At 43.7% G+C, this 15,506-nt stretch overlaps 1 protein-coding gene across 1 annotated transcript in view; it reads left to right on the forward strand.

Annotated features, from left to right (window-relative positions):
* LOC145932902 (ankyrin repeat domain-containing protein SOWAHC-like) overlaps positions 1–15,506 on the forward strand; it is a 114,866-nt gene that overhangs the window by 7,694 nt on the left and 91,666 nt on the right. Inside the window, exons 5-6 of the mRNA XM_083032129.1 lie at positions 9,535–9,570; positions 9,824–9,928. Of these exons, the coding sequence (XP_082888255.1) occupies positions 9,535–9,570; positions 9,824–9,928 (141 nt within the window). The remainder of the gene's footprint in view (positions 1–9,534; positions 9,571–9,823; positions 9,929–15,506) is intronic.

The following is a 15,506-nucleotide window of genomic DNA, read 5'->3' on the forward strand; positions in this document are numbered from 1 at the left end:
TGCGTATTATACAAATTCACGCTTAAGTTTCGTGCCGCGTACCAATATAAACAAGCTTGTCTACAGGAGTAGTTAGCACCCACTGTTCCCGCGTGTAGCAGGGCGACTAGATACACCTCCAACAGGTCCGCCGACATTTATTCCGGGCCTATTACGAGTTAATCTTGAAGGCACACACAGCGCGCGCATTATCATTTAAATTGGTGTCGTTATGCACGCGCATTAAATTTGTTTGCTCAGCGGCTGGCTGCGACGCCTCTCCGCTTCTTCTGGCTTCTGCCAGAATTCGTTGGGCCTTTATGTGCGATAATAGGCAGGGCACACACATATATATACCGCTATAGAGACCGCGGAAGAGAGGAAAAACGGCGAACGGTTTACAATGGATTGTGCTCGTTGCTTTCTCATGATTCGTCCTATCGTTCGTCACGTTTTCCGAACCGACTCTGGGCTTCTGGTCTTACGTTAATCCATCAACCGACGCATCTTCAGCGAAAAAGATCACACGCTGGATAGAGCGTAAGATTTCTATTTTTTTTTTTCGAGACGAATGTACTAAATCACCCCTCGTTGATTACCTTCTTGGTTCCCTGGCGTTCCTCTCTCCGAAGTGAATGGCAGCACTCATCCGGCATTCATCCGCGGGAGTCTCGTCTCCCGTAGTGACAGTCCCGGGACTATACCGAAAACTGACTCATTGTGACTGTCACGGCAGCGACGGACAGGACGCCGCCCTTCCGGGTCATGGGACTCTTCTTGGTGGTCCGATCGTAGGAATTATCGTTTTCTTTTTTGCATTTTTTCGTACCACAAAAGTTATATAATCTTTAATAAATAAAATTTAATTTTTTTTCATTTTTAGTAGATACAATAAATAGTTGATAATAGCAGCTTGCTGATTTTACTCCGAGAATTGACTTTACTTTGCATTTCGAGGATATCTTATTGTCTCTGCACGCGAGCGCAATCGCGATTAAATGCCTTTCGTTTTTTGTTCGTTCCATCTGAGTGGAATTTCTTTGTAATTTTGTTCTTCAGCTTGTTTATTGCTCGCGATATTACAATATCCTTTTGGTCGAGATCAATTTGCGGCCTGTACTGATGGATTCCCCTTCCCTCCATCGAGGCGAAGATAATCTGCCCGTTAAACGGCCATGCGGGCCCTGCAATGGCCTAAGCTCGTACTTTATCGCCGCGCGACTGTACGGTAAAGCCAGGAGCGTACCTTATCAGGGATCTGACTCGCGCAGTGAGCGGCTATTTGTATTCATAAGTCCGCGGGAGGCCGGCGCTCGGTCCCTGGGCACAGTCCTGGGACCGTTCTAGGTCGCACAAGGCCCGATGGTGTTCCCCCGGGACCAGTTCCGTCCGAGGGGCACCGTTGTTCGCGATGCGGGAACGAGTAAAGTAGAAAGAGAGAGAGAGAGAGAGGAGGGACAATAGAGGGCCACGTCATTCAGCCGAGAAGCGCCCTTCTCCGCGGACATCTCGGCACCGTCGACGTACATACATATACATATTATACGTACGTGCCGCTGTATGCGCGTTCGAGAATGTGACCAGTCATCGAGTTATTTAATTTTTCGAGGCACCCCCGCCGCGCGTGTTTGCTCAGCCCCGCTGTGAGCACAAATTACCTCGCGACCGAATCACCTCGGGCGAAATGCCGCGGGTCCGCAGCCCGTCCGCCCCCTCTTGTAACCCAGCGTCCGCTGCCATCAGCGTCGATGACGCTTCTTATCCCCCGATGATCTCCGAGACGGAAGTCTCCACGGAAAAAAGATGACGTGCCTCTTCTTCTTCTCTCTTTCTCTTTTTTTTTCTCTATGCCCACGTCGATGTGGCAGATTGGCCGAATTGCGCGAGAGTAAGAGTCCCCGAGAAGAAAATTTGAAGATAAATATTTAAAAAATTATCACTTGGACAAAAATGTATTATGTAGTTTAAAAGCAATATCGTTATTTTTTTGAAACTGGAGAAAAATTTCCCCATCTATTTATTAACATTGTATCGATCTTAATTAACGTAATTTTTTTTAACACGGTCGGGGCGTACAAGACGTTCGGAATGTATTCTTAGCAATCGCTGGAGGACCAGTCGAAATGCAACACCTGAACCCTTTACGCGCGGAGGACACGGGACCAAAACGGACATGCCCGCGTTCCCTTCCCTTGGCCTAGGCTTGCGCATATATACGGTCAGTCCACCTCGCTATCTATATGCTAATCCATTGAGATGGTACCCGTAGATTACACCTCGGAATTAGCCCAGAGACCCGGGTATCAGGGCCGCACAGACAGGACCGACTGTGTATCTATACGTACCTTTATCCCACCTTATACACGTAAACTCACTCGCCGTCTCTCGCTCTGCACTTACAAGCTTGCGTACACAGACACACACACGCCCGTGTAAAGATCAGACACGCGTGTACAGGTGTGTATACCTGGCGGAACCATCGTGGTTCGGTATAGAACCTGGATGACTCGGCGCTTCCAGTTCGTTAGCCCGTGTTAATAACGTTAAAGAGGATGCGATAAACTCGTTAGGGGACGAAACCGCGCAGGCGGCTAAGCTCGACCTTCGTCGAGGTATATATCAAAGGCCACAATATGGAGTCACGCCAACATTGCTCGCTCTTCTTCATCGAATCGAACATATTACTCGGACTTTTTCACTCCCTTTTCACTCCGATATTTCTAATACTATTGTCTATAAACGTTCTCGTCTCTCTCTAGCGAGAGAAGCGTCATTTTATCTCTCCTATATCTCTCGTGTATACAAACATATAATGTATAAAAACCTTGGTTTGAGTGTGTTTTGATTTTCTCGTTGGCTGCCCCATATGAAACACAATAATATCTACTACGGTGATCGTACTCTCCACGCTATTACGCAATATACGGCATAGAGTAACATGCGTTCGTCACGCCCAGTCATTTCGTGAAACGGTATTCTTTTTCGAGAAGTTAATTCCATGCGATGGTTTTATCGCGCCGAAACACGTCGACTATTAAGATTTCTTCCGTCCGGCAGCTCTCTCATATTTTACGTCAACACACTGTCGGCCTATCGTTTCTCGCAAACATTTATCATTAGTCTTATTCGCTATTACATTACAGTTTTATGCAAAATGGAATATTAATAATAATTATGATGAATATGGATATGGGATAAATTTTTCTGAGATTATATCTGAAATATACATAATATAATCGGAGCTATTGTATACTTAAACCTTCTGTCAATGCATAATTTTTTATTCTTTTATCAATGTATATCTAAGTAGGTACTTTGTTACGACCCCAAACATTAGGTAAATTTTAATTCGAGATTTTTATATTTAATTAATCTTTTTGTCTCCCTAAAGATTTCTAATTTTACTCCAATATTTTTCTTGACTACGTTTTTTAGAGAGGCAGAAGGGTTTATTAAACATAAAAATGTGCTGAAATTGAATTATTTAATTTTTTAACATTGTGCTAAGAAAAATTTGTGCCCTGTGCACAGGTAGTTTAAAACAAAAATTTACATTTAATAAACTCATCTGTCCCCTTCTGAAGAATCTCGATTTAGCCACTTCGCCCCGAATATTTCTTTCCTAATATTACACCTGAAATTTAATTATCATGCCTAAATTTTATGACAGTTAATATTTTTTAAAGTTATAGAATTCTTCGTTAAACTATAGCTAAAAAATATTAATTGCTATAGCTAAAATTTAGGCTATGGTAGTTAATTTTTTTCCATGTACACACGTAGGGGGGATAGAGGGGTTTGTTAAATATAAAAATCTCGATTTAAAACAATTTTTTTTAAAATTCTTCTATAATTATTCTGCGTACAGAATAATTATTTTAAAAATTATTCTATACACAAGATAATTATAGAAGAATTTAGAAAACAATTTTGTTGCCTCTAGTGTCTGCACCTGGCTCTTATTGGTCCTTTTTACTTGAATTAACATTTAAAAAATTTTGCTTTTGAGTATCCCCGGGTATCCGTTAATCGACATAAGGGTTAATCGCGCTATTGTCGTTTAGAGAAAGCGAGCATCGCGCCGATGGCGCTTATACCGTTGGAATCCCCCTCTCGAAACTGTGACATTTGCCGGCGGAACAGAATCGTGCGCGGCGACAGAACCGTGTGCTCGAGAGCACCCCCGCGGTAAATTTATTATCCGACGGGAATATGATCGCGCGACGCGTATTTGCGGGGCCGAGGTACACCGAGGAACACGGTACGTAGGTACGTACGAATATAATCCTGTCAACGAAAGGGTCGGGGAGGGAGTGAAAGAGGAGAGGGTGGGAAGAGAGGGTAGATGGAGCGAGCGTGCGTGCATTTGCGGGTGTCGATGCTCTCCGTGTTTGGCCCCATCCGGACCAAATTCGACGTGTGCCACCCGCGAAAATACGAGGCCGCGAGTTATGAATCATCGGCGCCTCTCGCACGCCGTATATATCGCGCAGCGAGATAACAATCGAGTCCGCGATCGCTAATTTTCCCCGACGAATCGTGTAATCGCGCGGACACCCCGACTTGTCGCGCGAGATTCATCCGCCGACGAGGAATTAATTTTCACGCCCCCGAAATTTCAAGCTCCGAGAATAATTAGTCGGTATAATTAGTCCCTAAAATTGGGTGAAAAGGTATTGCATTTCCGTATTTCGTCTCTCGATTAATCGGAGCAAAAGACGTATCTCATATACTCAAAGTATACCATCTGTCAAATCGCGAAGTACGGATTATTTCTTTGAAAAATTCTTTTTTTTTTCAAATTTGATTACCTGATCGATCGATTTAAATTTTCGGACGAATGGGAATATCGTCGGCAACGAGGGGGGGTCTCGGAACATCGAAATGTCAAGGGGGGTGGGGGCCATCTCGTCGTCGTATTTCGACGCGATTTCATTCGGGCCCGCGACCGAACCTTTGGATTATAATCCCCGACGATGGAAATGGCGTTAGGTAGGTGGGCTATACCCGGAGATAGGTAGGCATTATGGTGGTCGTTGGGAGGCGTCGCCGAACCGAACGCTGAATCACCCAGCGAGAGTTTTCCTGTCAGCGGCAGAGGACGGGCACCGCCATCCGACGAAGCCCCGTGGAATTGCCTCGCACGGCCTCGAAATGAATGCGCGAACGCCCATTAGGGGAATAAATCAGGCCAATGTTATCCGCAGGATCGCATAATCGATCTCGCGCGCTCGACTAATCTGGGGCCTAATCGTTTCACGGCGCTGCCGCGGCCAGAAAAGTTCCTCCCGACGGGAGAAAGGGGTGAAAGGGATCCATTGGGGACGGATAGAAAGATCCCCCCCTCTGCGACCGCGCGATTAAAATGTGCGATGCATTTCGCATTCAATCTACTGTATTATAGGCGTACTTTTAGCGAATCAACGAATCTAATGAATCTTCCGACAGAGCGTTGAGATGAAAGCGCTGAGTTTTCTTCGGGACGTGTCTCGCTTTATTCATCATGTAAACCACAAAGTATTAACTCTCGGATAACCACGACAACAGAGATCGAATCAATTTTTTTTTTTTTAATCTATAGCAAAATTTCTTTTGTGCATATTTTAGATTAAAAATTTATAATGAATTTTTATCTTATATATATATTTTTTTTTATAATAAATAAATTTAATATTATATACATAATATATAATATATTTAATTTTAAATATATAATATTTATATGCATGTATGTATACCATTTTTAAATATTTTTTTAGTTGTACGTGACAATTAAAGAAGAAAGATATTTTTCAAAATAAAAATGATTGATATTTTTATACAATTTAATTTTATAATGAATTTTAATATATTATATTATATATAAATTTAATATATCACGTAATTCTATTCAACTTTAAATATATTATATGTATATAGCATTTTTAAATATTGTTTTCTTACAATATCATATAAAACATCCTTAAAATATGGATCACGAGTGATCCGGAGAATTAAGCACATGACGACTCGTCGACATTAAATACACATCCCGCTTTAATCAGGATCGATCCTCCTTGCCGGACTTTTCGACGCGGCAGGGGCGACGGGATGAAGGGGGGCGCGCGAGGAGGGTTGGGGGAGGGGGGATGAATTGTAGGGTGCGCCGAGTCGCGAAAATGTTTGGTTAGCATTTGGCTTATTGGCCGGCGAATGTTCGTGCGCTGTTAGGCGTGTATGGATGGCCCCCAGGTTATAATAAAGCTAATTCCGCGGAGCTCTCGAGGCAGCTCGTGCCGCAACATGTTTTGCCTCTCGTTCTACCACGTCTGCCCCCCCCCCCTCCTCCCCCCTTCACCGTCTCGCCGATATATCCGTTCCCGGTGTGTGCACCCCGTAGTCTCTCTCTCGTCTCTATATATGCATATTTCTCTCTTTCGCGCGCCGTTAGAGCAACCGAATATATTTATACGCCCCCTCGGAAAGGGCAGCGGCGCACGTCCGCTTATTAAAACGTTTCCACCCCGAAGAGAAACGCGCGCGCGCGCGAGTTCGCTATCCGCTTTACATTCCGCGTTATTCCTTTTATTGTTCGAGAGAAGGGGGACAGAGAGATAGCACGTGCACGCCCTGTACCTAGAGTACTTGAGTACCTGCCGCTGGCCACATTCGGCGGAATTAGACGCGCGAATAGCGCGCGGCTTAACTGCTGGGCGAGCGTGTTTTTTAGTCGGCGCTGATGCGCCACGAAGAGCGATAACAATGGGAGATACGGATGTAGGGGGGGGGGTGGATGGAAAGGGGGATAGAGAGAGGATGGGTAGCTCGTTACCGCGGCTTGCTTGATGGCCCCTTTGTATCCATTTCTATGATACTCGGCTTGCTCGCTCTCGTGCTAGGATCACGTCCTATAAGTGATTACGCGGCTTGTATGCGTCGCGTATCCGTTAGCTTTTTTATCCGATTACGATGAACGTGATGTACGAGAACGCGTTCATACATCTGCGCGTGTACGTATCACTGTTAGGGGGGCAGGGAAATATCTGCTCTCGGATATCCAGATTCTAGTTTCGGTATAGAAGATGATTTGTTTGTAATATTTTCGATTAACGAGCAAATTAATTCTTTTTGCACCCTCTTCCCTTCTCGAACTCCCTCTTTTATGTCTGATAAAGATATTTAGGAGACGAGTGAGAGGTCAAAAAATTAAATCCTGATAATCAGGTACCTATACATTGACGAAAAGGTGAAGAATGCAAGGCCCAGTTGCGTCAATTAATTCCTGCTGATCTCAATTAAAATATTAATTACGGCAAAACAATGACTCGTCGAAAGAGGCGAGTTGCTGCTCCTTCTCGTTCATCCGCCGTTCGAGCCGGAGAGAAATCGCCATCGCGATGCTATTACGATTACCCAGGTCTTATAAGCTTATCTGATAACCGTGCCATTATGGTCCATGTGCGCGCCGTCGCTGACTGGCCCGTTTCTCTGATCGTTCGTGGAGGCCTCTCTCGCGCCGCGGGAGGATGAGAACATTTGCATATCTCCTGGATAGTCCGAGATAGGACGAGCCGGTGTCCCTGCGTCTCCCGACGCATCTCATCGAAGATCATCTTATCTCGCAATCGCTTAAAAATCAATCAGCGACTCGCGCACAAAGTGACAGAATACCCGTGTTGTCTTTCTCGATCATCGAGATTGAAGGTTTTTCGAGGCATCAGAGTCCTTCTTCTCGCAATCTCTTTGGGTGAAATGTCGACGAATCCACCCGGGGATTCTCGTTGCTTGCATAATTTCGCGACAATTTGCATGTTAATCTCGAAACATATGCGGGGAAGAATTTTTGAGGAATCGGTTTTCTCTCTTTGTCTCTCTTTTAATACATATTCTTCTACATACTTTATATAATAATAATAATAATCGCGTAATTTTACTTGAATTTTAATTGATTGTGTCTTAAAATAGAGGTACCAAAGTGTGTTTGACAATTTTTTATAACAGCTGCTGTTGGCATTAAACATTCCCGAATATACAAGTTCGGACGGAGAAAAGACACATTTTTAACATTTTTAATTTAAAAATATATACTAATAATAATCGAGGATCTTTACGAAATTAAATATTAATAATAATTCTCCGTTTCCGCCAGGCGGCAGAATGTCTTTTTCTCGCGAGTACAATTATCGCGTCGCTGATGAAGCACGACCTCTCCGATGCACGCGTATAACAAAGTCCATCCTATCGCCGTGCATCTGTGCATTCGCACGCGTACAGGCGTGTTTGCGCGAGCACGAAAGCTGGGAACGCACCTCGATACACCACCTGACGCGACGGGGCGTAGAGACGGGGGGATCAGTGACTATCATTTTCGAGAAGAGACGGAATTTCCGGAAGGGACGCCCGAAATCGTCGATTTTTTCCCCTCCTTCTGCGAACGGGAGAGGGCAATTGGATTAACGTCGGAGGGGGCGTCCTTCGAAAACGTGATTTCACTTAAGGACACGCGCGATCTTGTCGATGGATAGAGATATATCGCGGCTCGGGGCTAATGATGACTCGGCCAAAGTGCGCTCTCTGGATACTTTGATAATTTATGAAGAGTCACGATCGATTCGGGGCCGAGTGTCGATATGAGCACCTCGGACGACCTGACGTGGCCGTGACGAGTGAAAATACAAACAGTTTAACAGGGATGAGTAGTCGTTTAACGTTCCTGGGATCGAGAGGAGAACCCTTTCCGCTCATCCACCTCCGTCGTCGACGTCGTCCTCCATCGTGGTACCTCGTATATATAAGTATAATGTAGAACATTGCGCCGGAGATCGGTATACCCTCAATACAATTAATCCTTTCGAACGGGTACCCAAAGCAACTTCAAAAATCTTAAAAATGTGTCTTTTCTCCGTCCGAACTTGTATATTCGGAAACCTCCTAAAATATAACGAGAAGGAATGTTCGATATCCACAGCAGCTGCTATAAAAAATCAAATACACTTTGGTACCCGAGTACCCATACATAGTTTTAAGACACTATCAATTAAAATTCAAGTAAAATTACACCTTTCGTATAAGGGATGATAAGAATTTTATCGAAAGCACCGTCCGTCATTTTCGTGATCGAGAATTATTTGATTTGAGAGCCGAGAGAAGAGAGAAAGAGGGAGAAGAACGACGTTTCCGAAATGGGACGTCTGTTGTCGGGCGAGAGTTGCGTAAGTGCGTGCGGAGCCCGGCCAGCCAGCTAGCCGGAGATCCTCCCAAGGTCTTGCACCGGAGAATCAATTATTGGATCCGTATATCAATCTGATGGGCGAAGCGCGCGCGGTGGCCTCCCGCTGCGCTCACGCATTTTCTTCCCCCTTGTCGACTCCCCCTTTCTCTCTCTCTCTCTCTCTGTCTCATCCTCTCGCACACGTCGGTATGCAACCTCTGCGGAGTGCAAGCAACGCCAACGCCATATACAGCGGACCGGTTTTGCGTCGCGCGCGATCGTGACCGCGTGACGTAGCGCGTAATGTTGATTTTTCGACGGATCTCAGCTCTAACCCCCTCTTCTCTTTCTCTTTTTCTCCGCAGGGCGCCGACGAGGATGACAGCGCTTCCGTTGCCTCGGTAAGTTCATCACCCACCGCAGATCGCGATTATTGCTTGCGCCAATCCGACGAGAGAGAGAAGGAGCTATACGTATAATTCCCTCTCCGCGATCGCAGACGTGCACCTTGATGAATGCGCGCCATGTGATCGTGGCCGGGGATCTTAATTAAAATTCGCCCGCTCTCTCGGTCGGACGGGCCCCCCTCGCGATCTCGCCGATCGACGCCATCATTAATCGCCCTAATAATCGCGATCCGATGTTTCCTCAAAGCAACTGGACGGAAAATCGCGGGAGTGGTTGGTCAGGGCGGCCCAGGGTGACTACCAGGCGCTGGCGAAACTCGCGGCCGAGGAACCTCGTCTCACCAGGCTCAAGGTAAGGTCTACTCTATCATTTCGCTCTGCTCCGGTCGTAAATCATTTCGCGAGCGACTCTCGTGTTCCAAGAGAGCTGCTCGTGCAACTTGTAATAAGACGAGCGATAACTAAGATATATATAATATATGTACAAATATATATGATATCTGAAACTACCGAGCTCGCCTTTTCAGATGGAAACAGATTAGCTATAACTAGGGATGGGATCAAGTTCAATATAAAATATTTAAAAATCCGAATCCAAGTTTCACTTTTTAGGGTTATACATATATACACATATCTCACAAGTAGTCATAAAAAATTCGAACATACTTGATCCAGGATCGAACATATTTGAAAGTATTCCTTTTTTTCCAAAGTATCATTTGATATCATTAGATAGAGAATTGGAAACCATGCAAATTCCTATAAGATACTTCACCCCATCGCTAGCTATAATTTTAATGTCACAAGAGAGAAAACGCGGCGATCGTATTCGTAGCATGCAATGCATGCTAAAAATTTCCTAAAATTTGCGCGACGTTTATCAACCCCTTTATCGCTCACGTATACACGCGCAATGGATCTCATTGAATTACGGCTGCGCCACCTCGGGTGATAATGACAAAGGTAGCGGGCGGAAGGTTCGGAAATATATAATTACGGTGGCTTACCGTAAGGCCTGGGGAGATCAGGCCGTTATTATACGCACGGCAGAACTTAACACCTGCGGCGTTGTAAATTCGCCGTTTTCGCGCGCCGCCATTGACAGGTCAATAAATCTAAGAGCCCCCGTGGCAATCAGGCGGCCGTTGTATAGCCGCGCTAGCGATATGTGGAGCGAATCAGGAGTGGTGGATGGTAGCGGATGGGTTAAAGGGCCATTCACACCACTCGTATCAATTATAAATCCCCGTCTGTCAAAAAGAACCCCTTCGATATCGTTCAACTTGAGATTGCACAAAAATATTCAGTATTTCGTACATTCTGCATTAGCGGTAATTGACCGCGAATATACGAGAAATGTAATTTAATCGTAATGGAAGTAACAAGATAATATTTTTAATATTAATTAATTAATTAAATTTTTTATTTATATATCATTAATTAATTATATTAATATAGAAAATTGTGTGACATTTTTTAATAATTAATTAATTAATTTAAAAACTAATCAATTAATTTATAAAAAATTGTTATGCAATTTTAATGGGGCTTAGTTTAATAAATTTATAATCGAAGAGCGCGTTAAACGTCTCTCTTCTCTTGTCGCGCGTTTTTCCCATCTGAGGCAACCTTAACGCGCGCGAGCGGCGAAACGAGAAAGAGGAAGGGGGGACGAACGAGAGGGTGAAGTGATCCAAAGGTGGGGACGTTGCACGGTGGTTGGTGATGGTCGGCGAAAGGGGTAGGAGAGGCGGCTCGACCGCACAGGGGCTGTGCGTGCTGAATTCATTCCGCTGGACAAGGCTGCCCCACACCCACCACCGGGCCGGGCCACGTCGGCCTCATCCCTTGGGATAAATTGGCCGAACCCGCGTGTTTGCGGATAACATCGCCGCGATATACGCTCGCCTATATACGGCCGTATACCGAACCCAAAATCGTCCGCCGCGGTCCTTTTTGCGACGTGTCTCGGACTCGCGGAAATTGGCAACGAACCGCTCTGTCGGTTGTTTGTTTTTGTCTTTTTTTTTTTTTTTTTTTTCCTTCATTTGCGCCGTATCTCCTTCGCGAAACACGCGCGATAAACCAGGCGAATGAACCAATTTACGATATATTCGAAAAGCGAAAAAAAAGAACAAACAAACTCGAGCGGTCGGTAATTTTTCGTCTCGGGTGAGATTAGTATAAAGCGAATGTTCGCCAAATATTGATAAATAAATAAATAAATAATCGTAAAATGGTAAATTTTAATTAGTCGTGGATCTATCGCATATCTATCGTGTATCGAATAGATATTGCACAAGACCGACTGTTCCTACGCGCGCCTTCGTATACACGTAGACATAATCTATCATCGATGAATATGCAACAGAGTTTGGGCCGGAGAGAGGGTGTGACTCGATAGGGTGCTGGAGAGGAGAACCGGGTGAAATAAGCGACATGGGGTGCCGGGGGGGGGGGGGAGAAGAGCAAGGGGGCAGATAGTCGAGAGGGAACGGGATCGTCAGTAGGCATGCCAATTACTCTCCCGGTAATTAAATCAACACCGAAGCTAATGAACGTTACCCCGGCGTATCTCTATCTCCCCCCCCCCTGTGCGCGGTGAAGCTCTCTCGCGTCGGAATAAATAAATCGGATGATTATTCGATATTCGACTAATTAGACATCTCGCTCGCGAAAATCTTACTGCGCGCAAATCAATCAAATATTTGTAGAGGAGAAAGTTTCAACGCGAGCTCGCAGAATTTATAGACAATTCGACTCTGTTGATTATAGAAAAAAATAGATAATTATCTATTTTACATTATTAGTCACGTGGAGTTTAATTTATCCCAATCCATTATTTTGATAAAAAACAAAGGTTTTTTTTAAGTATAATATCACCTTTTATTTATCTATAGTTTTATTTAGCTATAGTTTTGAAACAACTACGAAATAGAAAAATATTTGAAGAATAACAAAAAATCTAGTGTGAACTTAACGTCATGTTTTTAACATTTATATAAAGAATAATTTATAGTATAATAATTAACAAACGTTTATTGAACACAATTACAGTATTCACTGTATAATATTGAATGAGTAGTATTTTTATTGCACAAGTTACATGTTTCTCAATTTTTTATCATCTTTTTTTAGACATATGTGACATCTCATTTGCTTCTCGATTCGATGATCTTGGTTGCACATATCTAGGAATAACGTTTTCCAAGTTTCTTTTTAGCGATTTAGGAATACATAAAATTGTTTCTCTAAAGTTTGTGTTTTTCTGCCAATTTTAGAGCAATCTTCTTAAAGAATTTTCTTTGTAATATTTTATCTTTCTATTGTTTCATATAATTATAAAGTACAAAGGCATTTATGGCTGCAATATTTAATAAGACAAAAAATAACCAGAGGCAAAGTCAATATATTTGAGAAGAAAATACTTGAATTTAATAAACTTACCTACAATGAAAATAATTACTTAATTAATCACGTGGGGTGAAAATATACTTTTTATTTTTTTCGAGAAAACTAAACATAATTGAAAACAAAACATCAAACTATCACTCACAACACAATAGAAGATAACTGAATGCATTTACGAATGAATGATTGCATATTAAAAATACATAAAATTAAAAATTGGGACCATCTGCACCCTGCGAGACTAACTAAGAGATTTTTATTCGCGTTAGATTTCTTTTCTCATTGTCTGCGACAATCGCGACGCGTATTCTCTCTTTTCTTTGTCTTTTATCGTTTACAAGCCCGTATTATCGGGCCCGATTTGTGACTCTCAAACATGGCGGGCGGCCATTGTATTCTGTAGGTCACAGGTGTACGTCATCGTCATCGTCATCGTCGTATTATACTTTATTAACAACTGGATGCGTCTGGCATCGCGATAGAGATTCTTTTCTGTAAAAGTCGCGCGTGCATTCCTCGAAAGAATGCAAGACCGTTGCATTGTCGGTTTGACGTGACGACAGAGCCCCATTATGTTTAATTCCACGAACCCGCTTCTACGCTATACTTTGACAGCTGCAACTGTCGCCAATCGTGCGTGAATTTTATTTTATCTCATAGCCCGCATCTTTCTCAATTTCCTATTCCTCGGAGAATGTCTCCTCGATCGAATACTTATTGATTCTTCTGTCAATAATAATTAATAATTTGTACTTTTTTATCATTGTATGAGTATCCGGATACCAATTGCATGTATTTTTGATATATTACCCACCAATGACAATTTTTTAAGCAGCTGATGAGCATCGAATATTTTTTCTCGTTACATTTTAAAAGGTTTTCGAATAAAAAGTTTCAACATTTAAAGTTGCTTCGGGTACTCGTTCATTGACAGAAGGATGAAAATTGATTTCACGACGTTAAGCGATTCGCTCAGGTTTATGTGTGCAAGATTGAAAAAAGTTCCGGGTTTAAACGAGCGATGGTAGATATTTACAAAACGTAACGTAAATTATTAATAGCATTATTCGCGGTGGACAACGCTGTAATAATTGAGTTCTGGCGTCGCTCGCGAATAAAAGCTGTTAGGCGAGGCTCTCGCCCGGGCAATATTATATAGCGACCGGTATTTGCGGGTTTGGCCTCCTGGTGTATTTATCTCGTGGTATCTCCCGGTTTAATAACGCCAGGCAATCAGGAGGTATATCCCATTCGTGCATTCGTACGGGTCTCCCTCTCTCTTTCTCTGCCGATAAATAATAACCATTTGTATCGGATTCTAATTACTCGCTCTAAGCAAACAAATAAACGGCCGGAGATGAGAGAGCGTGCCGGGTGAGGTGGAAGACGAGGAGAGAGAGCTTAATGTTATGGTGTGGCCGCGGGCTGATTTAAGGAGTGCGGGACCGCCCACCTCGAAGATGTATCTCGGAGCCGGAGAGTATCGGTCCACCTGTTATGAGCGTTTCAACGCCACCGCGTGCGCCCCCCTTATAGTTAGCCCTTTACGCGGTCGTTGTTTTCTTTTCGCCACCGTTTTCAGTCGGTCTCGCTTCAGCCGGTCTTGATGAAAAAAATTTCCACGTGACAGATCGAGACTGGCGATGATTCGAGGCGCGAACTCTTAGAACATATATACCTGGAAGGAGAATGAAGGATCGAGCTTGTGTCCAAGTTGGGTGCGAGAGAGAACCACGTTTTAAGGAGAGAGAAGGGTAGATTGTTACCTTTGTCCGCAATGCGCAAGCGCGAATTAGCGAATAGCATTGCTTGTAGGAGAGGTTAGAGTTAGGAGATATCGGTATAAGACTGAATTAATACAGAGTATTATTAAAATTTATATAAATTTGCGTTTATTCCACGAAGGGAAAAGTGCGAGTGATATTTAACAAAAAGATTTTATTAGACAGAAATATTCAAAATTAATACACATTAAAAATTACATTTCCATTTTCAAACAGCGCGGTGAGCGTGACGTCATCCGCGTTTGCGCATTGAGAGCAAAGGTTACAAGCTACCTTTCTCTCTCTCACCTAACTTGGACACAGATCTTTTCCACGGGAAACAAAGCAATTCCCCTTCCAGGTATATATGTTCTAAGCGCGAACTGGACTGGAAATAATAATTTTTCGCGGGCAGAATTAGCGCTTTCACATTTGCGGCCGATAAATTACGGAATATCGCCCCGGAGGACTGGCTCTTTAAGTAGTCCTCTCGTCCAGGGTCCAAGGAACGTGGGAAGGAATTCGCTTTCAGAGAGAGAGAGAGAGAGAGAGAGAGAGAGAGAGAGAGACGACTCTCCGCCGGGAGAGGCGATCCTTTCTCGCGATGACGGCCATGATCGATAAGAGGCAGCGCGCGAGAGGAGAAACGCGTTTTCGCTTAAAAGGTCCTCAAAAAAGGCCGACGGTAGTTCGTTACCGATGGGCTATTAGCGGGCGTAACGCACGTCGTAGGAGCGTCGAAGGACTAAGTAAACC

Source organism: Prenolepis imparis, unplaced genomic scaffold, assembly GCF_030444845.1.
Source record: "Prenolepis imparis isolate NDT839.2.m4 unplaced genomic scaffold, iyPreImpa1.0 SCAF_2, whole genome shotgun sequence".
Lineage (NCBI taxonomy): Eukaryota > Metazoa > Arthropoda > Insecta > Hymenoptera > Formicidae > Prenolepis > Prenolepis imparis.